The sequence below is a fragment of the Emys orbicularis genome, chromosome 10, assembly GCF_028017835.1.
Source record: "Emys orbicularis isolate rEmyOrb1 chromosome 10, rEmyOrb1.hap1, whole genome shotgun sequence".
Lineage (NCBI taxonomy): Eukaryota > Metazoa > Chordata > Testudines > Emydidae > Emys > Emys orbicularis.
This window is the reverse complement of record NC_088692.1, coordinates 71,859,816-71,884,897: the sequence shown is the minus strand read 5'-3', so window position 1 is coordinate 71,884,897 and position 25,082 is coordinate 71,859,816. Positions and strand designations below refer to the sequence as shown.

At 41.0% G+C, this 25,082-nt stretch overlaps 1 protein-coding gene across 1 annotated transcript in view; it reads right to left on the bottom strand.

Moving 5' to 3' along the window:
- Positions 1–4,531: 4,531 nt before the first annotated feature.
- GABPB1 (GA binding protein transcription factor subunit beta 1) overlaps positions 4,532–25,082 on the bottom strand; it is a 47,831-nt gene continuing 27,280 nt past the window's right edge. The window contains exons 7-9 of the mRNA XM_065411534.1: positions 20,784–20,969; positions 19,132–19,247; positions 4,532–6,280 (exon numbers count right to left, since the gene is read on the bottom strand). Of these exons, the coding sequence (XP_065267606.1) occupies positions 6,128–6,280; positions 19,132–19,247; positions 20,784–20,969 (455 nt within the window). The 3' untranslated portion in view covers positions 4,532–6,127. The remainder of the gene's footprint in view (positions 6,281–19,131; positions 19,248–20,783; positions 20,970–25,082) is intronic.

Here is a 25,082-nt window from a genome sequence, read left to right as displayed (position 1 = left end):
AGGGGGTTCTCGGGGAAAAATTCCCTAATGGCGGACAGAGCTGTCCCTAGGGACCCCGGGCAGCACGGGGCCAGCAGCCCAGAGCTCCTGGACTTTCAAGAGCTAAGCAGATCAAAGCAAGCATCTCTATCACACTGAGGAGATTTAAACTTCAAGACTCCTTATAAGAAATGGAAAGGGAGGTGGATATTTTTTGCTGTTTTTAAAATTAAATAGGCAGCTAGTATTGTTTTTAAAATTATTATGAAGAACAAGTTTAAGCTTTGTTGTAATGTGCATTGTTTGCCTGGACTGCTCAAGACCTGAATGCTTGTGTAGGAGGAACGCTGAGTTGGCTTCTTAAATACCTTCCTGCTGTTTCACATCTGATACTCCTTGATGAAACCTAGGAGCCTTGTCTTATAACATGCCTATTCAAAGTGACACAAGCTACGAAAGTGAGAGCTTGGAATTGTGTTGCCGTTTTCATAATGTAATAAAAATAGTCACGATAAATGATAATTAATAATAAATAGTGTGTAATAAGCATGTCATAAAACAAATTTTATGTTTCCAAGATCACTGCTTTTATAATTTATACTCAGGTCAAGGAGAATATCCCTAGAAATATTAATTTTTAGGAGGGGGTTTGCGAGACTTGACATTTTAGTGAAAGGGATTCACAGGTTGTTAAAGTTTGGGAACCACTGGCATAGGGTGAACCATGACATGAAAATATGCATCCTGAAGGCTGAGAATCAATCCTTTGGTTCCAATGATGGAATTATAGCTACAAGAATCACCATCCTGAATTTTTGTGTTTACATGAAGTTGTTTAGTAGTCTTAGATCTAGAATCGGTCTCCACTCCCGCATTTTTGGAGGACCTGAAAATACTTGGAGTAAAAGCCCTGCCCCTGTGTTGAGATGAAACTGGTTTTGTGCCTCCTAAGTTTAAAAGGGAGTCCATTTCCTGTTTCAGCAAGTGCTTGTGAGAGGGTCCCTGAAAAGGGATGGGGAAGAGAGGCGGGTCGGGGGGGGGGCAGGGAGGTAAAATTGATGGAGCCATTCAATCGTATAACTACATTGGACAAATGAGTGTTGGAAAACTGCTATCATGCGGATTGAGAGCGGGAAAGAGGACCTCCAAAGATGTGGGGGGGGGGAAGGCACGTAGAATTGTATAGTGCAGCTCCGTGGTGTGGGGTTGTTCCAGACTCTTGACCTGTCCATCAAAACTGTTGTTTTGATTATGATGATGAAGGCTGAGTGATGTATGCAGAGGAAGAGGGTGTTCTATTTCTTTGAAACCTTGGCTTCTTTCTGGGCAGTGATGTGGGTCTCTGAAATACTGAAAATGGAGCAGGATGGGATCTCTGTGCCAGATGTGATCTGCTAAACTTTCATTTGCTTGCTTGTGGGGATCTCCAAGGGGCCCTGGAATTCCTGCAAGGATTTGTCGGTGCTTTCCACAAAAAGTTTTAGTCCATCAAAGGGGAGGACCTTGACCTTGTTTTGGACCTCTCTTGGGAACTCAGACAGCTGGAGTAAGGATGTTCTATGCATGACCACTGCTGTAGAAATGGAGTGAGACACAGTATCAACTGTGGCTAAAGGGCCCTTGGTGAGGTCCTAGTTAACAGTTGGCCCTTGTTAATAATAGACTGACGTTGCTCGTGATGTTCTGTCAGCAGATGCTCAATAAAGGTGGTAGAATAATGTGTATGGTTATGTTTTGCTCTAAAAGTCTGGTAATTTGTGATCCTAAACTGAAGTGTCAGACAAGTAGTTCTTACAGCCAAATAGGTCAAGATATTTTTGTTCCTTAGCATCAGGTGTAGATTTTACATGGTGCTGCTTGCCATGTTCATTCACTGCTTCCATAACCAGAAAGTTAGGTGCAGGATAGGAAAATAAAAGTTCAGAGTCCTTAGCCAGGCCATAATATTTTTTATTGGCACTCTTGCAGGTCGGTGGTATTGTTGCTGGGCTCTGCCAGATGATCTTGGCAGGGTCCAACAGGGCCTCATTAATTGGCAAGGCAACTCAAGCAGAGGAAGTCCACTGAAGAATGTTCAGGAGCTTATGCTACGACTCTCTAACCTCCTCTAAGGGGATCTGTAAAGAGTCTGCATACATTTCATTCAGTCCTGAAATTGTCTGAAATCATCAGCCAGAAAAGCTGGAGGAGGCATTACCATCTCATCCGGAGATGATGGGGAGATATTTGCAGAAAAGCTTCCTTATCTGCTTTGGCCTCTTGCTCTTCAAAGGATTCCTGCACTTGAGGTAATGGAGGAGGGATAGATGGGGTAGGAGAATGTCTCCTTATGTGGTTGCCACATGAAAGACAAGGGACTTGTGAAAATTGGTGTTGACATGCAGCCTAAGGATCCCAATATGGCCAGAGAGAGAGTTCATAAGGCATGGGAGTGGCACCCAATGATGATTGAACCAGTGCGAAAGGATGTGGGTTAGTCCTGGGTATAACTCCTCTCTTTCCCCAAAAGTGTCAGGAGGGAGGTCCTTTTGGTGAATATGGGAACCCTGCACTGAGATTTGGAAGTCAGAAGAGAACTCCTCATCTGAAGGAGGAACTCTACCACTCTCAGAGGGTTGGAGAATCGAATGGTACTGAGGAAAGGTCCAGTCTTGGTGACTGTGTCACTCACGTACCAATAGATATTCAGTAACCACTAGCAGGGGAGACTCCAGCTCATCTAATATGAGTAAGTCCCTGGAGTATCTGAATTCCTGTGGTACTGGGCTTGTTGGCACATGGCAAGTTTCCACAGTTGGTACCACAGGCATAGACTGCTCTGATAAGTCTCATACGATGGAAGTAGCTGGCTCTGACGAAGATGGCTTAGGAGGATTTGTGACAGTATGAGAAGTGTGACATATGCCCAGTACTGAGGATGTCTTGGTGGCTGGCTTAGTTATGGAGGCTACTGAGGGAGCTGTAGGTATCACCCTTTTAGAAGTAGAGGGCTTAAACTCCTTTGCTGCAGTGTCCTGCTTCTGCAATATGATGCAAGATATCGATACTGAGGCATGTTTGGTGCATTTAGCCTTAGAAAAGCTTGGAGCTCCATGCACAGGGTCAACACTGACAGAGCCTGGGGCCTCAGTAGTACCTAGAGCAGGACTTGAGGTCTCCAACATGGTCTTACTTTGAGAAGACTGAGGCTTTCTCAAAGCAGACTCTTTAAAAATGAGAATGAGTCCTCCCAAGGATCTCTCCTGAGTAAGTCTGGGTGAGTGCAGATGTTGACAGGGCACTATGGTCTCTCAGAGGCTGATGCCTGGATCCAAGGCCAGATGGAGATAAAACTACATCATTAAGAGCTTAAGTTTTACTTCTCAATTCTTCCTGGCTCTGCTTTTAAAAGCTGAACAGATAGTACACTTCTGAGGGATATAAGTTTCCCCCAAACTATAGATACACCAGGAGTGCCAGTCACTGATCAGGACAGCTTCCTGGCAAGTCAAGCAACAACTGAAACTCAGGACAGTGGATCTCAAAAGAAAAAGCCCCCCTAGAGGTGAAGGGATTATAGAACAAATCCCTCTACAAAATGAAATAAGCATAAAATTAAATTAAAGGAAAAGAAAGAAAATAATTAGACTAAGGACAAGCTTTGAATAGTAAAGTGGACACATTAGCACTCTCTCTCTGACTGTGAAGGTAGGTTTGCCCAGGCAACCCTATATGTCCTCAGTGCAGGGCATGAGGATGTGTAGGACACAATGGGCACTACCACCAAGTTTCCAATCAAGGCGTAAGCACACCTGAACTGGAGCACTCATAGGGACACTACTTGAAGAACAACTCTGGGACATGTATCAAGACAGCAATGCAGCACTAACAATCTATTGATATTACACAATAGACTTTTCTAACATGGACAGGGCCTTAGTACTTATATAGCACCAATCCTTGTCATATCTAGGTGCTGGTAGCCAAGCTCTGGGACAATGGAAGGTTTGGATGTGTTTACAGGTACAAGGAGTTATTCTTTTGCATACATTGCAAGACACAGGTTAAGTCGTGCAGTCCTTAATCACGAGTTGTCTAACTGAAGTCTGTAGGGCTGCTTTTTCTAGCTCTAGCCTCCATGCTGTGTACTTAGAAATATTGCACAACACATTTCTGTCAAGCCCCGTGCAGGAGTATATTGAAGGCACTTTTCTTAGTGAAATCTAAGTAACTATTATTCACAGTAGCCACTAAATACTTAAAGTGTTTCCAAAGAGCAGCTAAATTGCCTTATATATATTCTTCTTAAGCCCTTTTGCTATATTAAAACTCTTGCAAAATACCAGTTAGAGCTTTTTCTCATGATAAATGAATGGATTACAGAATTTACATTTTGCCAATTCAATTCTCTCCTCACTCTTCCCACACACCTCACCCCACCCCAAAGGACATTCTTAACACCTAGTGTGTAACAGAGTGTTTTCATATTGTTCAGAACCATGATAAAAATTCAGATCTTTTAATGTACATATAAAACAATTTAAATGTATTGGATTCTACACCGTGAATATGTGGAAAAGATATTTAATTGTAAAATAGAAAAAGTAGGCCAGAGTACAGTTTTAAGGGCAATGCCTTTGAATACAGTATAGGTAAACTAGACTTTAAGTTTATATAAACAATATCATAAAAGCAGTGAAACATGGAAAGACAAAGCAAAGCACAAATAAAAGACAAGTTATGTTTTACAAAAAAGGAATCCGCACAATAGTTCAAAGTTGAATGTAACACGGCATCGAACAGTCTTAAGGCAGCGTGACCTAAGGACGGGAGTAGGAGCCAGGAACTCCTGAGTTCTATTCCCGGGTCTGCCACTGACTTATGTGGCCTTGGGCAAATCACTTAACCTCTCTGTGTCACGCTTACATCAGTTGTAAAATGGGGACAATAATGTCCATACCATAGGGGACATAGTGATGATTAATTCTTTACTGATTATACAACACTTTGAAGATGTAAAGCACTATATAAATGCTAAGTATTCGTACAGATCACTGCACAGACAGACACATTTATCACAGTGAAGCACAATGATGGTAGATAACAAGAGCACCAAAACAACATCAAACTTTCAGGTCCAGGTGCATAATTTAAATGCAAAAGTCTGTTTATAAAATGTGTCCTTGAGATAATCTGAAGATTATTGGGGAAACAGCTTAATAAGAATATTTTAAAGGAATTGCTATGTGGGTTCCTGTGGAGACAGTCTTTCATACTTCTGTACTTTAAAAATGTTTACACATGAAATTTATAAGACACACAGAAAAGTGAAGTTTCAATGCCCCCCACTGTCAGCATTTTCAAATAATGTCTGTATTACGTAAATTAAGGTTTTTTTTATTTTTACAAATTACATTCTTCCAAGAAATATACCATTCACAATAAAACTGGCTGCTAGCTTACTTCAAATGACATTTAGGCTAAACATTTTTTCCTCTCAATTTCCCTCATCTTTGCTGAAAAATATCTATGCAAGATGTGAGTAGAAATTATAAAAACATGCAGCATATGTACAAACTGAAAAGTTTAAAAAATATTAGCTTCATATACATGTAAATCTACTTGGATATATTGGAAATTAAATATAAAATTTTCACTTTCTAAAACAAGGGTTTTCAGAAAATCTAAGACAACTACTTAAAGTTGTACAAAGATTTCCATCGGGTCTAAGTTGTTCCTTATAGGAATAACTATTAATTCATTTTGTCACATAATTCATTTTCAAACTGTCAATCTTAATCAGCAACATCACCCTTAAAACTGTTCTGTTTTTCAGAAATTAGATTTATACTAAAATCCAAAATTTCACAAAAACATTGGCTTCTTGTGTTTCTGGATCCCTTCAAAAAGATTTATCAACTCACTTTGGAACTGTAAAAAAAACAACTATTTACAGTATTTCATTTTAAATACTTTTCACAATTTCTAAATTCAGCTTTTATGTTACAAGAAATTCATCAGAGCTCATGGCTTAAGTCCAGTTATCAACCTGTAGCATCTTTGCTATTGTGTAATCCCATTTCTGTACCTATACAGTGTACAGTTCAAGATTGTACTGCAGTTTTCTTGACTGAAAGTAACAAACTTTGCAATATGTCCATTTCAATATTTAAACAGCTTCTTTATTAGTCTGGAGACGGGTCATTGCCTCTAATTTCTGCCGATAGGCCTCTGCTTCTTGCTCTTTCTTTAGAAGCTGCTGTCGATACTTTTGTGCTTCTCGATTTGCCTCATCCAGCTGTTTCTGTAGAGTTTCTCTCTCCTATTAAAAACAAAACAGCAATGTTTTGTCAAATGCATGTTAAGTGCAAGATAAAATGGCAGTTTTTGGACAGCCAAGGTATAAGGCATCATACACAGAATCAGAAGCTAGGAGGTCCAGTCCTGCAGTTTACTCAGGCAAAACTCTCACTTAAATACTTGTGTAAGTAAACAATGAAAGATTGGGCCAGACAATTGCTCACAAGATTTAAAGTGCAAATATACCAAAAAATACTCTCTCTTTAAGAGTATGCTCTTATGACATTTTCTCAGGGAAAAAAGCAATCTTTGGAAAATATGTTGAATATTTAGGCACAGTTGTCCAACTCAGTTTCCAGAATCTGAATTATTTTTTAAAAAGTTCAAACTTCTTTAAAAAAAATCAATACACAGTTCATATCCAAGCAAGTTTCCCACTACGAGCGTGTATAGAATTAGAAATGGACAAGTCAGCATAGAAATAGAACTTCCAGGGACCAATTCTCCTACATCATGATAAAAGTAACTTTTGCCATTAGACTGACAACCTATTCTTTCCCCCAGTGAGGTGAAATAGGGGGTTTCCACCTTACAATAGATACATCTCTAACTGGAGGGAGAAAAAGTTTGCTCATCAATGAAATTCTTAACTAAGGGCCCATCATGCATTTGCATCCATGCAGGCACAGGGGTTTGCCCACACAGATGCAGCTGTAGGACAGAGGCTAAGTTCCAGTTGCAGAATCTTTATTTCTGGCAACAATGCAGAAACCAGAAGGGACACAGCTTGACTTTCAGATCCACAGCTAATGGGAAAAACCTATTTTACTTGTAAAGTGAGCAATCTGATTTAGAAATTAATGAGATACAACAAACATGGAAATTCACAAGATTACTTCGAGTCATATTTCAGACTACAATAGGTGATCAAATAAAAGAGTGTGCTGGCTGTGTGTGTACACTGAACAACTAATGAACACTGCATTCTAATGAGGTAACTGTTTTTCATCCCATCAGAAGTACATTTTTAATCTACTAAATAATTTAAAAGGGACTCGGACACCTTAAATCTTGTTTGAATATTTTTTTAAACCTAGTATTGTTACAAGGAAATTTTGCCTAGAATTATCCCTTAAGATTACTGTAACTAAAAGGAATTAGAGAAAAATATTTTTTTCTTCCCTCCCCCCTGCCCTGCCAGCGTGTGCATTTGACAGCGCTTACTATATACAGTTAGTTTGATCAGAATTTAATGTCATCAGCTAACAGTAGCTTGCTGCTCCTCACTATAAATGACAACCAGGCTTTTATGGAAAATAAACTTGGGAGACAAAAGCAGAAGCATGCCAATCAAATACTATTATAATACAACAAAGCTCCATTACAATTACATTGAGTGTGATCTGCTTCCCATTGATGACAAAATTCTTACTGACTTCAATGGGAGTAAGACCATGCTCTTTATTTCTATTCAGCCAATTGGATAGTGTAATTTTAACATTTTAACTAATGGCTCTCCATGCTGTAAAGTGATGGCTGCTCACAATACAATTATCCAACTTCTATATTCTCATTCGTTTCAGTCACTGACTATAAGAATATTTTGGATTTTTTTCCAAAAGGACACTGTACTTTTATGAATTAACAAGTGTTTGGCTAGATTTATTTTTTAAAATTTGTGTAAAGTGAATTATAGTTGGCCATCCTACAAACCAATTGTCTGGCATACCTTGCATCTGCTATATTTAAATATGATGTCACAGAATGGTTTCAAGGCAAAGTGAGACACTTCATTTCAAAGCAGGAGACATTTCCTGTGTCCTAGGAAACATAGCTGAATGTATTTCTATTGTACTCAGCTATTAATGATGTAGACGCTGCCATGTTGTTTGATGCAGAAGAGCCACCGTGACAAACTGCATCCTATTGAAAAATGACTGCCTTGGAAAATAGCTTTGTTTTGATCTTCACTCAAGCAGAAGCCATCTTATTAAAATAAGTGCACCATACTTTTATGGATAAGCCAATTTCTGATTCAATCACTCTTTTCACTTTAATCACGAAGTAGTAGTTGTGGAAGCAAGACTCTCAGAAAATGAAGCTGCCAAGCTATCCCTCAGGAAAATTTTGGTCTATCAAATAAGACAAAGACATTATCACCATACTCCCTCATGCTTTCTCCTTCACTCTAGCAGCTCAAAACCGTATTACCATTTCAGACCTCAAGCAGGTCTGAAATACTTTTCTATAATACTTAATAATATACTTTTCTTTCTCAGCTCAGTAACCCTACTCCTCACCGGTTTGCATGATTAGTACCTAAAAATGTTAAATAAATATAATACACATAGTATGCCTTCCGCTTCCTCCTGTCCCCAATGCTAGAGCTACCTTAGCTGTCACATGTGGTGCTGAATATGTCAGAGTATAATGACAAAGGTAACTGATCAGTGCTAATGTTAGCATCTGTGTAGCAGAAACAATGGGTGGAGAGATTTTATTAAGTTTCATAAATGTTAGTCATCAAAATAGAGAAGAAAATAAACTACATATATTGTAGTTGCTTTATATGGGGCTTTACACAGTTTTGAACACTGGGCTGAAAGGGAAGCTAAAAATCAATAGGTTTCAGAGTGGTAGCCATGTTAGTCCGTATCAGCAAAAACAACGAGGAGTCCTTGTGGCACCTTAGAGACTAACACATTTATTTGGGCATAAGCTTTCGTGGGCTAGAACCCACTTCACCAGCATCTGATGAAGTGGGTTATAGCCCACGAAAGCTTATGCCCAAATAAATTCGTTAGTCTCTAAGGTACCATAAGGCCTCCTCGTTGTTAAAATCAATAGGTCTGTCTCAGTTGGAGTATGCACGAATAAAATGAGTGCTCCATCTTAAATGGTGATGATCTGGATCACTCACTTGACAAGATAATTTGGCATTCAACTTCTAAGTTTATCGTCTTCGGAATCAGAACGCTGCCTTGTAAGACACCATGTGAATGGTTTAATAGTAAATCAACCTATCCAACAATTGGACTGGCCAATTATAATTGCCTTTTGCAAAATAAATATTTAAATTCACGTCACAGGACATGCAAAGTGCAATTATACTCTAAAAAAGTATAAAGTGAAGTTAGCACTGTGGGGTACAAGTTTGTGCCTCAGGCACATCCAAGATCAAATTTTCTCAGTTTATTAGTGAAAAGATGACTTTTCTAACTGCCACAGCTGCAAACTCAACCTGAAGTCTGAAAATCAAATATGTTCTTTCTGGCTTGTAATTATCACCACTAAAAAGAGATTCCACAACTGGAACTTAGTGAGCTGATGATGCAAGATGAGAACTGAATTCACCTCTCTCCCACAGGTATATTTTTCTGCAGTGGAAATAGGGGAAGCATAAGCTTATTTAGGAGCTAAATTCTGCTCTTAGTTATACTGCTATAGATCTGGATTAACTAAAGCAAACACACTTGACTCTAAATAAAAGGAACAAATCTACTGAGTAAGAAATTGTCTTTTTAAAAAGTCTCCACATAAAGTGTGCTTATGTAGCTAATGGAGGGGAATGAGACATAAAATGCAGATACACCAATCTCTAAAGTAAATGGAAGATCTGATGGTGTGTACTATTTTAAATGCTTAAATTAAAAAAAAAAAACTATGTCAGTAATAAAGGAATAATACGAAAAAAATAATATAAAAGTAGAGTTAAACTTTTTGCTTTATGGTAGATTAGTCTTCTGGTACAAAGGAATGTCAAAACTGTGATGTTCAGGAATTTGATGGGGAAAAAGAACAAAATCTTCCTCTTATTTGGAAAGGATTTTTTTGCACAATAAATATCTACATACTGCTTAGAATTACATGTCTGAGAAATGCAAGATTATTTTACAAAAAGGAGTTAGATCTGGGTTCAGAAATAGGTAATTTTATCTTATTCAGAGCTTTGTACTATTTAAATTAAAACAGCAATTCTTTTAAGTGAAGATAAGAATTTTAAATATTTTACTGGTAGCTACTGTACACATACAAACCTTGAAAACATAAGATAGCATACCAAGCTTCCTCTAATATGAAACAATCCACATAAATGAAAATTCCTTGCTTTTAACTAAATCAGTTTTTTCTAACGTTGTCTGAGCCTAAAGTCAAGTCTGCTTATTAGAGAATACAATTTACTTACAACTTGGATTATTTCCAAAATTGAAAAATACAAGAACAATGACACAGAAAACGCCAATCTGCAGCTACTCCTGGGAAGCAGCAAGTAGAAGAAAACAGAAAGGGAGGGTACTGGAAAAGATAAATACTATATACACATGAAAAATATTTTTTAAGGAACATAAATAAACAGAGCAGACAGGTTGAAGAAAACCTATGGCATAAGAATGAAGCAAGCCCTAAAGGAGGATCTTCACAGATGTCTTCATCGGCAGATCTTTTCTTCCGTCATGAAGGTGCTAGAGATCTTGTAGAATGCACATGGATTCTTGATAGATGAGACTTAAACTTATGCAGGATTTATTATGGCAGCCTTGACTCCTCTGCAAATAGATGCTTTAAAACCTTTCCTGGTGCAGCCCTAAATCAAAAAGACAACATCATGCTTCTGCCACGGCTATACAGTACATAAAAGGAGAGAAGAATCACTTCTTTGAGAAGACTGGATTTCTTGATTAAGAGGAAATAGAGAATATATCTTGGATGTGAATTCCACTAGTCTTCTTTTAGAAGAAACAGAGAAAAAAAAATGGTTATCTACCTTTCGTAGCTGTTGTTCTTCGAGATGTGTTACTCATGTCCATTCCATTCTAGGTGTGCACATGCACCCACGTGCACAGTAATCGGAGATTTCTGCCTTAGCAGTATTGGTATGGTCTGCTGTGGTGCCCCCTTGAGTGCCGCGCTCTTGCGCTGGTATATTAGGCGCCACCAGCCCTACCCCTCTTGGATCCATCTTGCCGGACAGAGGGGTAGGCGGGCGGGTATTGGAATGGACATGAGCAACACATTTCGGAGAACAACAGTTACGAAAGGTAGATAACCGTGTTTTTTTCTTCCAGTGCCTGCTCATGTTGATTCCATTCTAGGTGACTCACAAGCAGTATCCTCAGACGTAGGCTTGGAATTCAGTCTAGCGGCTTGCAGTACTGCTTTACCGAAGCCAGCATCGTCCCAGGCCTGTTGGTTAAGTGCGTAATGGGACGTGAACGTGTGGATGGACGACCAGGTGGCCGCTCTACAGATGTCCTGGACAGGCACTTGGGCTAAGAAAGCTGCCGAAGAGGCTTGAGTGGGCGTTTACAATCGCTGGAGGTGGCACCTTTGCCTGATCGTAGCAGCAATGAATGCAGGCAGTGATCCAAGAAGAAATTCTTTGAGCAGACACTGGATGACCTTTCATCCTGTTGGCCACCACCACGAACAATTGCGTCGACTTGCAGAATGGCTTGGTCCTTTCAATATAGAAGGGTAGCGCCCTCCTGACATCTAGGGAATGCAACCTACGGTCCTCCTCCAACTTATGCGGCTTTGGAAAAAAAGACAGGTAAGTAAATGTCCTGGCCCATATGAAACTGTGAGACCACCTTGGGCAGGAAAGCCAGGTGTGGCCGCAGCTGGACCTTGTCTTTGTAAAAGACCCTATAGGGCGGTTTCAAGGTGAGCACCCGAATCTCAGAGACCGGCGGGCAGATGTTATTGCAACCAAGAATGCGACCTTCCAAGAAAGGAGAACAAAAGAGAAGGAAGCCAGAAGCTCGAAGGGGGATCCCGCGATCCGCAACAGCACAAGATTCAGGTCCCATGGAGGAACAGAGTCCCTGATGTGCGGGTACAGGCACTCGAGGCCCTTGAAGCACCTGGTAGTCACGTCCTGGGCAAAAACCAACCTACCCTTGAGTGGCGGATGGAAGGCCAAGTGGATCTTGATAGATGAAAGGGGGACAGAAGGTAGATGCAGAAGGTAGTCCAGTGTTAACTGCAACAAGGCCCGCTCAGGCCGAATGCCTTTATCAGAGGTCCAACAAGCAAACCACGTCCATTTGGCCAGATAGATCGCTCTGGTGGAGGGCTTTCTGCTGCCCAACAGGATCTGTTGGACACTGGCCAAGCACTCCTGATCCTCTAAATTTAATCATGCAGCAGCCAAGCTGTCAGGTGCAGTGCCACGAGGTTCAGATGCAGAAGACTGCAGTGGGTTTGGGACAGCAGGTCCGGCCTGAGCAGTAGCTGTAACGGAGCAGCCACTGAAAAGTACGGAAGTGTGCCAAACCAGTGCTAGCATGGCCAACCTGGCGCTATGAAGATCACCTTCACCCTGTCCGGCTTTATCTTCGCCCTGTGAATTAATGGCACTGGGTGGAAGGCGTACAACAGAGCCCCCGACCACTGGAGCAGAAAAGCATCCGACAGGGAGCCTCTGTCAATCCCCCGAATAGAGCAGAAAACGTGGCATTTCCTGTTCTGCCTGGATGCGAACAAGTTCACCTGGGGAGTCCCCCACCTCTGGATGATGATGCTGACCACTTCCAGATGGAAGGACCACTCGTGGTGAGACGAAAAGGTCCTGCTGAGGCGATCTGCCAAAGCATTCCTGGCCCTGTGGAGGTGTACGGCTACGAGATAGATGTCATATTGTACACAGAAGTCCCAGAGCCTGAAGGTTTCTTGGCAAAGGGCAGACGATCTGGCTCCGCCTTGCTTGTTGATATAGAACATAGCTGCTGTATTGTCTGCCAGGACCTGGACCACTGGGCTTTCTATGTGAGGTAGGAAGGCTTAGCAGGCCAGGTGAACCGCTCTGAGCTCCCTGACATTGTGTGTAAGGAGTGATCGTGACTTGACCAACGACCTTGCGTGCTAAGATCGCCCAAATAGGCTCCCCGCCCCAGGTCCGAGGCACCAGAGATGAGGGTCATCGAAGGGGATGGAGCCACGAAGGGAACTCCCTCCAACACCAATGCAGGATTCTGCCACCAGATGAGTGACGACAGTACGTGGTCTGGGACCCTGACCACACAATCCATGCTGTCTGTTGGGGACGTAGACCGACGCCAGCCACGCCTGCAGGGGCCTGAGGCGGAGCCGCATGTGCTGGACCATGTAAGTACAGGGTGCCATGTAGGCCCAACAATCGCAGGCACGTGTGAGCAGTGCCGAGAGGGTGGGCTTGCATTCACGAGATGAGGTCCACCGTGAGCTCAAAGAAGAGCCCAGCCCCCTCAAACGGCAGGCTCTGAATGGTGGCCTGCATCTCCTGGGACAGTGATTCTCAAAGCCGGTCCGCCGCTTGATAGGGAAAGCCCCTGGCGAGCCGGGCCGGTTTGTTTACCTGCCCTGTCCGCAGGTTCGGCTGATCGTGGCTCCCACTGGCCGCGGTTCGCCGCTCCAGGCCAATGGGGACTGCGGGAAGCAGCGCAGGCTGAGGGATGTACTGGCCGCCCTTCCCACAGCCCCCATTGGCCTCGCCTTTTCCGCCTTCTTAGAAGTAAACGGAATGGAAGAGGGGGTCTGCCACAGCCATTTGGCAATCTTAAAGGCCCCTGGGTAGATGGGCAGTGTGACCCGGGCCAGGGTGGAGGAGCATATAACATTAAAGAGGTCGTCGCACCCCTCTGCGAACTCCTTAAACTTTTAAGTTCAAATTGGTAGTCACCCTTTTAAGGAGGGCCTGGTGCTCCTTGAAGTCATCGGGGGGACTGCCCGTTTGGGAGGGACCCGCCACCACTTTGTCCAGAGATGACAACGACGAAGGCACTGCTGGGGAAGGGACGGGTTCCCCTTCCATCTCCGGGGACGGCTCCATAGATGTTGGAGCCTGCTGCACTGCCCCCACGTCGGATTCGGTGCTGTGTTCCAATTCTGGTGCCGGCAGTGGCTTGTCCAAGGCAGACAGGGAAGACTGGTGGGAATATGGGACCGGTATTATGGGCACGCCCGACAGGTTCCAGTATGGATATTGAGTGGGCTACTGTCACTGCTGCCACGCCACCGCTGCAGATGCTGCACCGGTCTTGTGGGTCGGCGGCGAATCACCCCCTTGGGCTGAACTCCCAGTCCAACTCGGACCATTGCACTTCCGGCGACCAGAGCAGAGCCATCGAGGCCTGAGTCTGCCAACTGACCCTGGTTGGCAACCGGTGAGACGAGGGAGAGGATCGGTGCCTGATCGACGAGCGGTACCAGGGAGTTGGAGACCGGTGCCATGATAGGGAGCGATCCCGTCCCGGTGGGGACTGACATCTGGGAGACTATCTAGGCGAAGGTAACCTGAGATCTTTGGTGGGAAGCTTGCTGGTACCAGGGGTATGGAGACCAGTGCTTCAACTCATCTCCCATGCCTCGTAGGCGGAGAGCGCGGCGTTGGGGACCTGGGCCTTCTGACCGGAGACCAAGGGTGTGATGCCGGAGTCCTAGGCTGCGGAGATGGGGACCGAGAGTGCTCCACTACCCTATGAGTACACCCATGAAGCCCCGGGGTGGGCACATGGCCTGACATAGGTCCTTTGCCCGAAGCCCCTTTACCTCTGGTGCCAGGGGGTTCTTCTTCTTTTGCGCTTCTTAGGCACTCGTAAGGGGGAAAGGTGCCAGGCGGAGCATGGTGCCAATGATGCGCTCCGCACAGATGCCGAGGTGCTTGGCGTGGGGTCCGAGCAAGAGGGCTCCAATGCAGGACGAAGCACAGCCTCCATCAGGAGGGCACTCAAGCGGATATCCCGCTCCTTTCGGGTGCTAGGGCAAAAGTTTTTACAGATTCTGCACTTGACCTTTCTATGGGACTCCCCCTAGCACTTCAAACAGCTGTCGTGGGGGTCACTAACAGGCATCAGCCTGTTGCGTGACAAGCATGGTTTGAAGCCAGGAGAACGGGGCATGCCCCACTCCGGGGCGAAGTCCCAGCCGGGACTCTAACTACCAAATAACCTAACACTTAATTTAATGGCTAACTAAGTACCTACACACTATATACACAAAGAAGATAAACAAAGAGGTGTAAAAAACTGCTAATGCTCTTGCAATGCTAGATGAGGCGCTCTGACCATCACGGGTGGTAAGATGGAACTGAGAGGGCGTAGGGTTGGCAGTGCCTGATATACCAGTGCATGAGCGTGGCACTCAAGGGGGCGCCATAGCTGACCCTACAGATACCGCTAAGGCAAAAATCTCCGACGACTATGCATGTGGGCGCATGGACACCGAGAATGGAATCAACATGAGCAAGCACTCAAAGAATAGCTCCTTGCAGGAAAGGACTCAGACCAACTCACACTTCTAACAGGATGATTTCCACAAGAAAGATAACTTTGATTGCTATGAAATATAAACAAGATTCACTCATGGGTTTAAAAAGAACTCTGGTATGAGCACAGAGGTTCAAAAGTAAAACACCAACAAGCCATCAGATACTTTCTGATACGTGATCTTAAACAGCTGACAGCTCTGTGGAAGTAGAAGACATGAGGATGTACAGGAAGGGTATATCAACCGTTAATCAGGTTTAGAGCTCCAACGGCTGACATTTGAAACTACAAATAATTGTAGCTAAGTAAGATCTCAAGGATGCTTTGAGTGGCTGGAATTTCTAAAACTTGCACCAAGTACAGTGGCTAAAGGACTGTAGCTTCAACCTTCTGGCTGTTAACTTTAACCTCGACAGATTCAGGTGAAGAACTAAATACAGATACAGCTGATCCCTGAAGAATGAGAGAGGCTATGGGCTGAAGATGGATTTTTGAAGCACACTGGAGAACCAAGACCTTCAGATTCAGAAGAGAGCACTTAGAATAATCTTTGCTTGAAACCTCTTGATATATTCCTGGCCATCTTGCTGTAAGTGGGGGGAATCCAATACCTACATCCAGGCCCCCAGATAGTTGAATGAGAGGGCATTCACCCTCCAAACATGGGGGTCCCAATACTTGGTACAACAGAGAAAGAATTGTTGATCTCTAATCCCAACAAACAAGTCCACCTGATGAAGAACCCAGTTTTAGAATACTTCCCTTAAGTGTAGATGGCTGAAGTGAACAGGAGAGCCTTTTCTAATTTGGATAGACTACAGGGGGACTTGCTCCTGAGTGAGGAACTCATATCACCACCCTGTATGCTGCATATATGCAATTGAAGCACAGTGGTTACATTCTTTCTGAGACAGAACACGGAGAAAGGGGGGGGGAAAGGAAAAATCTCACCAGAAAAAAAGAAGAGAAACTGCATAAAGCTGTCTACCAGAGACAGAATGACTGGGAACTGAAAGGAACCACATCAGTGCTAGGAATCGCTACAGAAGATATGGATGGTAGTGGTTTTGAGTAGGCAGATAGTTCATTCTCACAGTTTCCCTGAGATAAAGTGTTTTTCTTACTGTACAATATTTTATACAAGTATTCATCTGAAGTCTGGCTGTATTTTAAAGAGAGACTTAAATTTAAAAGAAAAAAAGTGAGTTAGAGGTAGTTTCACTAACTACAAATGCCCCATAATCCCCATTGCCAATTTTTGTATTTTTACAGAGAGTATTTTGTTCGGTTAGAGTTGTATTAGGTGTTATTATGGGCAGCACAGATAGTGCTGTGTATAATTAGAAATAATGGAAAATGTCAGGTAATATTTAACAATTGATAAAAAAAGAAGAAATGTGATCCTTTAAGATGAACTTATGACAAAATTCAATTAAAAAGACTTATGAAATGATAATTCCATTTGCTTGGTGTTTCTAATATATATGTCACACTTTTCCCAAGCTACTCTGGGAAAAGTGGAAGTCAAACTCAATGGAGAATATGAATCATTGTAAATTAATATATTACGGTAAGTTATGGATGGAAGTCAATATTTAACTCGAGCATTCAAAAAATAAAAGTTTATGTAAGTTAAATTTTGCCACTTATTAAGTATTTTTAAAAATGTTTGGACATTCTTCACAAAACTATAGTTAAGTGAGCTGTATTCCTAGCAATTCAAACTTTGATTAATACACTCTTATGAGAGCTCAGAAGTCAAACTGAAAAAATTAACCAAAGTCCTCATCCTGCAACCACTAAACAGGAAAGTTTCTCATTGAAGTCAAAGGGAGTTTGGTTTACATAAAGATTTCAGAAATAAAGCCCATAGTATATAGATGTGCTAAGAACTTAAAATGGTGAAGAAAGCGGTTATTAGCCTTAAATAATGTTACCCCCTTTTATTTAAAAATCTATCAAATAACTGAAGGCAATGATAAGGACGTTTGCAACATTAAATTCACGAAAAGATGAAAGTTATCTTCAGATATTAGGTTCTTTTCTTTTCTTGTTTCAAGCATTTATCAGCTTCTGCTCTCAAGCTTTGACAACAGCATGAAGTAGCTTAAAGGGACCCTGAACACTAATTCCCAATCCTGCAATAAAATGGATGCAATCAAACCCCTGTGGTCCTGTCCCCCAAAGTCAGAGTTCTGTGCAGGTGCAGAGATCTGCCTGTACACCTCATTTCATAATCAAGGCCTAAATTTACCTTGATACTTAAATTTTTTGAAAACATAAGTGAAACACTTAAAAAAAAATCTATTAAGTATTTTTAGTAACATTGTTAAAAAGGCGTGTTTAAAATATATGACTTAAGCTAACAGTGTCACTTTAAAAAAGTATTTATATTACCATGCCGACCTACTGTATTTAGAAATGAATTGATTCATTTTTAATCAATCAATCTGTTTTTTGTCTCTAACTAATAAATCTATTAAGTTATTGAGATCAAGGAATTATAATTTTCTTTACTAAGAAAAATTCAGGCAGATTTTTAAAAGAATGTGAACAGAAGTTTTGTTTTTATTATAAATCATACATTAAAAAAAGTGCAGCAAGAAAATCTCAGCTCTATTGATAGTCTGTAATGATCGCACAACTAAAGACAGAATGCACTTCATGTGATATATTATGGAAAGAAAAAGTCATTGAGGAAATATGCTAATTATAGCTATTAGTCATGCATGAGGTATCCTTCCACACACTGTACAATAATGAGGCACAAAACAGTATTCAATATAACAAAACTAGAAGAAATACATTTGTGAAACAAAATACTGTAAGGTTCACAGAAACAAAATAATTTGGCATTTACAGTCTAATCAGGGTAGGTAGCAGTTTTCATAGACTTTCAATCAAAGTAAGTTGCAGGGATAGAGCAAGTAGTAAAGAGGTTGCCAATGCACAATTGTGGATTGCAGAAAAATGTTTTGGTATTAAATAAATAAATTTATATAAGAAAAGGATAGATCTCACTTTTATTTTAAGTTAGGACTTTCGTACCAAAATTTCAGTATACCAGATAGTGCCATTAGATGCTTTATTCATATTTCTGCGCACACAGTCAAAAAAAAAATGGTAAAAATTTGACGCTTTTTATAACAGCAAGATAGAATCTTATTGTTTTGTGCTTTCACTCATTAAATATCTTACCTAGATGTCATTAATGGTAAAATCATGATATATTTTCAGTAATCAAGACAAATGTGTTTTTTAAGAGAGAGATGAAAGGACATTATTCTCATTCATGGTTATGAAAAGTCATATCAGATGATGATATATCAGTATCTAGTTTTAGGAATTTACCGGTGACATTAAAAGAAAAAAATTAACCAAGTGCAAAAATAAGTGACATCTATATGCACAAATGGGCACCCTGAGGATTGAACATAGATATGCTATCCACTTCCTATAGCAATTTTGTAAAACACAAGTTCTGATATAAACTAACAAAGGATATGGGAATACAAACAAGTTATCTTCATTCTGTGGCTGCACAGAAACTCAGCTATAAAACAAGAAACAACAAAACATTCAGTTTTGAAAATTCTAGTTAAAACACATCAGGTAATAGACTCCTTACTTCTATTTCTGCAGATTCCACACGATTTTCAACAATCTCAATGCACTGCCTCTTGATTGGTGGTTCTTCACTGATCACAGTTTCTTCAGCAATGTCTGTTGCTGGTACTGTTAATACTTCAATAAAAACATATGTATATAGATAAATATGAATACAAGGGCCAGTATTTACATTACATAAAACTAATATGTAAAATTCTACTTCCAAGAGTAAATGGAAAAGCCAGCTTTTCCAACAGAAAAACCACAGCTCAATGAAATACTCATTAAGTTCAAAATGTTATACTACAACTTTTACTGCATCTTCTATTAGAGATTTCAAAGTTCTTTTTTAAATTTAGGTTCACAACACAGCAGGGATGATGATTAGGTATCATCAACCCCATTGTACTCATGGGTTAACAAGTCACATACATTAAGTGACCAGTCACAAGGTCACAGAGAAAATCTGTGTGGCAGGGCTGGGAACAGAAACTAGATCTCCCTACTCACAATTCTGTGCTTCAGCTACAAGACTATCTCCTTTTAAATAATTTGTGAAAAGTAAGATGGCTTCTATTTTTGAGGTCAATCATTTAGGCAATTTGAAAAAAAATCTAGCAGTTCCCTACCCCTGAGAAAATTATCGTCATATTTATACTACATCATTGTGTACACATTTCCTAAATATTCATTTGGTTGGCTATGTGCTCTTCTAAAGGTCAGTTCAATTAGTAACTGTATAGATTCATGTTTCGTGATAAATGGCTATATCTGCCCAGACTGTGGACCAAATCCTGGACCACAGTGCATGGCTTTAAGAAGCCAAGCTCTGCATTGGGAATCCCAAGGGATGATCTGATGATGGGAAACCAAGAAAGCAATCATTTCCATCAGGAGTAGCTGTTACAGGAAATATTTACACAAAACTCCACAACCATAATTGCAGCATCAGGGCAGCAATAGCTCCCCACAGTAAATGTACTCTTGCTCCAGTGGGTACAATGTGTATTCATGATTCCGCCAGCTGTGCCCCTGCTCCTCTCCCAGACCACCCTCAAAAGTCCTGGGTATCCTGGAGTCCAAAGAGGATCCTCATAGAGCAAATCGCCACGGTATGCAAACGCTACTCCTGGCATTGGGTCCTCAAATTCTGCATCCCACTTTTCTGCCTGAGTTCCTCTGAAGAAGGGTCCTAACTACTGAAATGCTGTTTTATTGTTGGTGTTCTAGATTTTCTATTTTTGATACTGAGTTTCTAACAACCCGGGTTGATAGAGATAAGTCAGACAATCATCATCTTTCCCTTCAACATCTTATCTCTCTCCTCCTTATACCTTAGAAATTTTTCTTCCTCCCCCACTCTTTTCTTAATATATTTACATACTCAAATCTCACTGATTAAATTAATTTCTTAAATTTTATTTTCCCCCCATAGTCTATTTTTGATCCATTTTAGTCAACTTGCACATCTACAGAAAAATGCAATTCAAATGGCATCTCACTCAACCGCAGCATATCTAGAGAAATAATTCACTGCATACAGCAAATGTCAATTCTATCTGCTGTACACAGAAACAGATCATGTAAAAAGTCCCACATTTTCCTGAACTATCAATATTTTAAACTAAAATTATTCTTGAAGTTCACATTGAGCATCTTGTTTCCACTCACCTTGCTGTCCATCTGGCATGGTCACAATGATTGGCTGACCTATTCCACTGGTTGGAATTGAATGGAGATTACTAAGCTGAATGCCATCTGTAACTATAGTAATAACTTGTTGACCTCCAGAACTGACAACTTGCTGAATTGCACCATCCACAGATTCTGCAGTCACGACTTCTTCTGTTGCTACAACTGTTGATAAAGTGTAAAGAAGGTCAGGATATTTATAATTTACAAATTGGGACTCAGAATTTAGTAACTATTAGAAGCCTTTTACATGCCACTTCAAATTCAAAGTTTCTTCTGCAGCTATAAATCTAATGCATTATTAACATATAAACTATGCTTATATGATCTAATCCAAAGTTCACTGAAGTCAATGGTAATCTTTCATCAGTGCAAGAAACGTGAAGTTTCAAAAATATATGTACTGGTACAAATTCTGCCCTGACTGCAATCAATGGGATTGAACAGGGCAGAATTCAGCCCAAAAGAATATAATCTGATTTTAGTTAGCATTTTTCATACTTTGTAAAATAATTTTGGGATATCTTAAGTACTGAGTTAGGTATTAGTACTGCAGTAAGAGTGAGATAATTTTTTTGAAGAGCCCAATAGCTGTTGTGTTGTCTGCACACAGCTTTGTACATTAGAATTCTGAGAAGATTAGTAATGAAACAAATGTTTTGTTCAGAGTCTGCTGAAAAGTGCCCTGAGATTTTTAAAAGGTCAATCTGAATTTTTTTTAATTCACTAATTCTTTAAAAAAAGAAGGGTGGCATGGTATGGTATTGCCACCCTTACTTCTGCGCTGCTGCAGGTGGGGCGTTACCTTGAGAGCTGGGCGCCCAGCCAATAGCCGCCACTCTCCAGCTGTCCAGCTCTGAAGGCAGCGCAGAAGTAAGGGTGACAATACCGTGACCCCCCCCCCAAATAATCTTGTGACCCCCCCCCCCAATTCCCTTTTGGGTCAGGACCCCCAATTTGAGAAACGCCGGTCTCCACTGTGAAATCTGCGTAGTATAGGGTAAAAGCACACAAAAGATCAGATTTCACGGTCCGTGACGCGTTTTTCATGGCTGTGAATTTGGTAGGGCCCTAACTATATGTTGTCAAATTCCTGTCACATGTATAAAGTAAAGAAACTGGAAAAAATATTTTGTTCTTTAATATTTTCAGTTATAGTAATCTCAGGGTGACTTGTAACAAAAGTTTTGGATAGAAATGTGGGTCTAGATCCTCATGTGGTATAAATTCATGTAGACCCAATGAAGTCAGTGGAGGTATGGCATTTTACACCAGCTGAGAATCTGGCCCGTGACCTACAAGTTATGATATCTTCTTCCTAGGCAGTAATAGGTAAACAGACCTCTGTGGGATCTTAAAGTTGTATTGTATGGGTGTTCCACACACAGAAAGCCAAACAATACCTAAATGGTCTTGGTAGAGGGTATATCAAGCAGGGCTAAGTGAACAGTATTGGGTAATCTTGTCTGTTTTCCACAGAAATAAAAACTTGGAAGTCAAATAAAATATTTACTTTGGGAAAGTAATAAGAAGCAAGTGAACTTTAAAAAGGTAAATTAAATGTTGTATAGCACTTTTACAAGATCAAAAATAATAAAAACAAACCTTTGCATTTCAAACCCATGATTCCAGAATGTATATACGCACTGACCCACTCAAATTCTTCTATATTACATTTATGAATCAAGCTAAAAACCAGCAAAGATGTTATTCAGAGCATTGATAAACTATGTGTTATCCATCTCAGGTTGTTTTTATTTGCCCTTTAAATTATAGGCCCTGTCACAGTGTCCCTTATTTTTGAAAATGTCAGGAGGAAAAACCCTATCCAAAAAAATCAAAAAAACCCACTAAGGCACAAAGAGCAATGTAAGCACTAGACAATCATGAACATTTTCAAGCACATTAAACCTATGTTTACGTTCAGCCTATGTTATGTTAAAATCAGAAGCTTTGATTTAAACAGTAGACACTAGAAGGCTTTCTATCAGAGTAAAATTTAAAACTATAGCCTATGCCATCTCAGAAATGTCAGAGATCAGATAGATACAACTAAGAAGCTTTCATCTTTGCAATTAATGACAGCACAATTTAAAATGACTGTGCCATTCAAATAATGATTGCAATCATTGCCTTCTGAAGTGCTGTCCATAGAGATCCCTATTCTAAGGAATTACTAATAAAAACACTCTTCAGGAAGTGTTTATGCAAGAAAGCAAAGTAGTATTAACAATATTAAACAATGAGGATATGCAAGGAAATAATTTAAAATAAACCAAGTTTATTTTAAAGAAATGTATAACTTTAAAAATAAAAACACATTCTACCATAAACTTACTGCTCAATAATAGCCAAAAATGATGACTCTACTGCCACACAGTCTCTGTTGGGGCTGCAAAGTGAAAATGTCTGTTACTCCAGCAAACTGCTCTGACCTTTCAAGGAGCTGGGACTAAAGTTAAAGCTTGTGCTTTTGGATGTAAACATCACTGGGGAGCCTGCAGCAGGGATACCCCTTATTAGGGGATGGGAAATTATTTTCCAAGTTGTTATTCTATTTAAAGAGGAAAAAACCCAGCCCTTCCCTTGCTCTCCATGTATGTACATATTTATAATGAGACTATAATATAGTCTCACCATACTACCTTAGACACTAGCAGGTACATTAGTGTCAAGGGAAACAGCAGTTTCATTATCCTCAGAGATGCAGAAGTAATCAAAAGGTACCATTTCTTTTTGAAGTGCAGGTTAGCAATCCTGTGCACACACTTGGGTTCAACCTCAGACATGAACAGACCTATAGTTACACTCCAAGTATGCATTTGGAACCATGTGCTTCTCTGATGTTTTTCCCTCCAGGCAGAGCACTCCATGCTCCACCACACACTTGGAAGCAAGACCCCTCTTCACATGGGGTATTCACTGGAATAGCAATTAAAATAAACAACACTAGACAGGTCCAGTGAGAAGCATTTTTCTCTCTGCTGCTTTGTAAAATAGATTATTTTTAATTGCTAAACTATACATGGCTAGCAGAAAGGGACTGGGGGAAAGCCAACCTGGAAAAGAGGGAAAGCAGTGAAAGGTTTGAAATCCACACACAAGATATGCACCAAACTTAACTCTTCCTCCTTATCTATTCACAGTTGTATATTTTCGAAGCTACAGCGAAGATAAGAGCCAAAAATGAATGCCCAACTCTAAAGGTTTGCTAAATTATTTTACATATAAATTATGACTCTCTTGCTAATTTTACTAAGGACACAAAAAGAGTAGCCTTTTGCTTGAATATACTGGTGTTGATACACAGGTAATTAATGACTTATTTTTCCTGCTATACATTTTAAAACCATTAGAGACTTCAGGTTAGTTTATTTATAAAGCTTATTTTTTTCCAGGGCTTTGCACCTTTAATGGATTTCTGACATTTGGCTTGGGTTCTACTGCATCATAGTGAAGGTGGGGCTATGAGAGCTCTCAGCCAGTTATCAAAGAACATCTACCACTGAATCCTAAATACACTGCTAATCTTGTAGATCTTCTCCAGCATTTAAACTCTGAAGTATTCTAAGAATGTAGTCTGATTTATTTGAAAGAGAGAGATTACCCAGCTCAAATCTCTCTCCCTAGTTACTTCTTTCAAAGTGTCAGACTACCAACTTTTGTTGGATGGGGTTGGATTGCCTGATGGATCCATTAGGTGAAATACACTCGGCCGACGCAACAAACAGTTGCGAGGATTTCCTGAACGGCCTGGTCCTGTCGAGGTAAAAGGCCAGTGCCCTACGTACGTCTAACGTGTGTAGGCGGCATTCCTCGTTGGAGGAATGGGGCTTAGGACAGAGTACAGGTAGGAAAATGTCCTGATCCATTTGGAAAGCAGAGACCACCTTGGGGAGAAACGCAGGGTGTGAGCGAAGCTGGACCTTATCCTTATGGAAGACCGTATACGGGGGTTCCAAGGCCAAGGCTCTAAGCGCCGAGACCCTACGGGCTGAGGTGATAGCCACCAGGAATGCCACCTTCCAGCATAGGTGGGCCCAGGAACACGGGGCCAAGGGCTCAAAGGGAGGGCCCGTGAGGCGAGACAGCACTAGGTTTAGATCCCATTGCGGGACCGGGGCTCTAGCATACGGGAATGTACGGTCTAGTCCTCTTAAAAAACGGAAGGTCATCTCATGGGAAAAAACAGAGTGACCTTGCACCAGAGGATGAAAGGCTGAAATGGCCGCTAAATGTACCCTGACCGAGGCCGGAGCTAGGGCTTGGGTCCTAAGG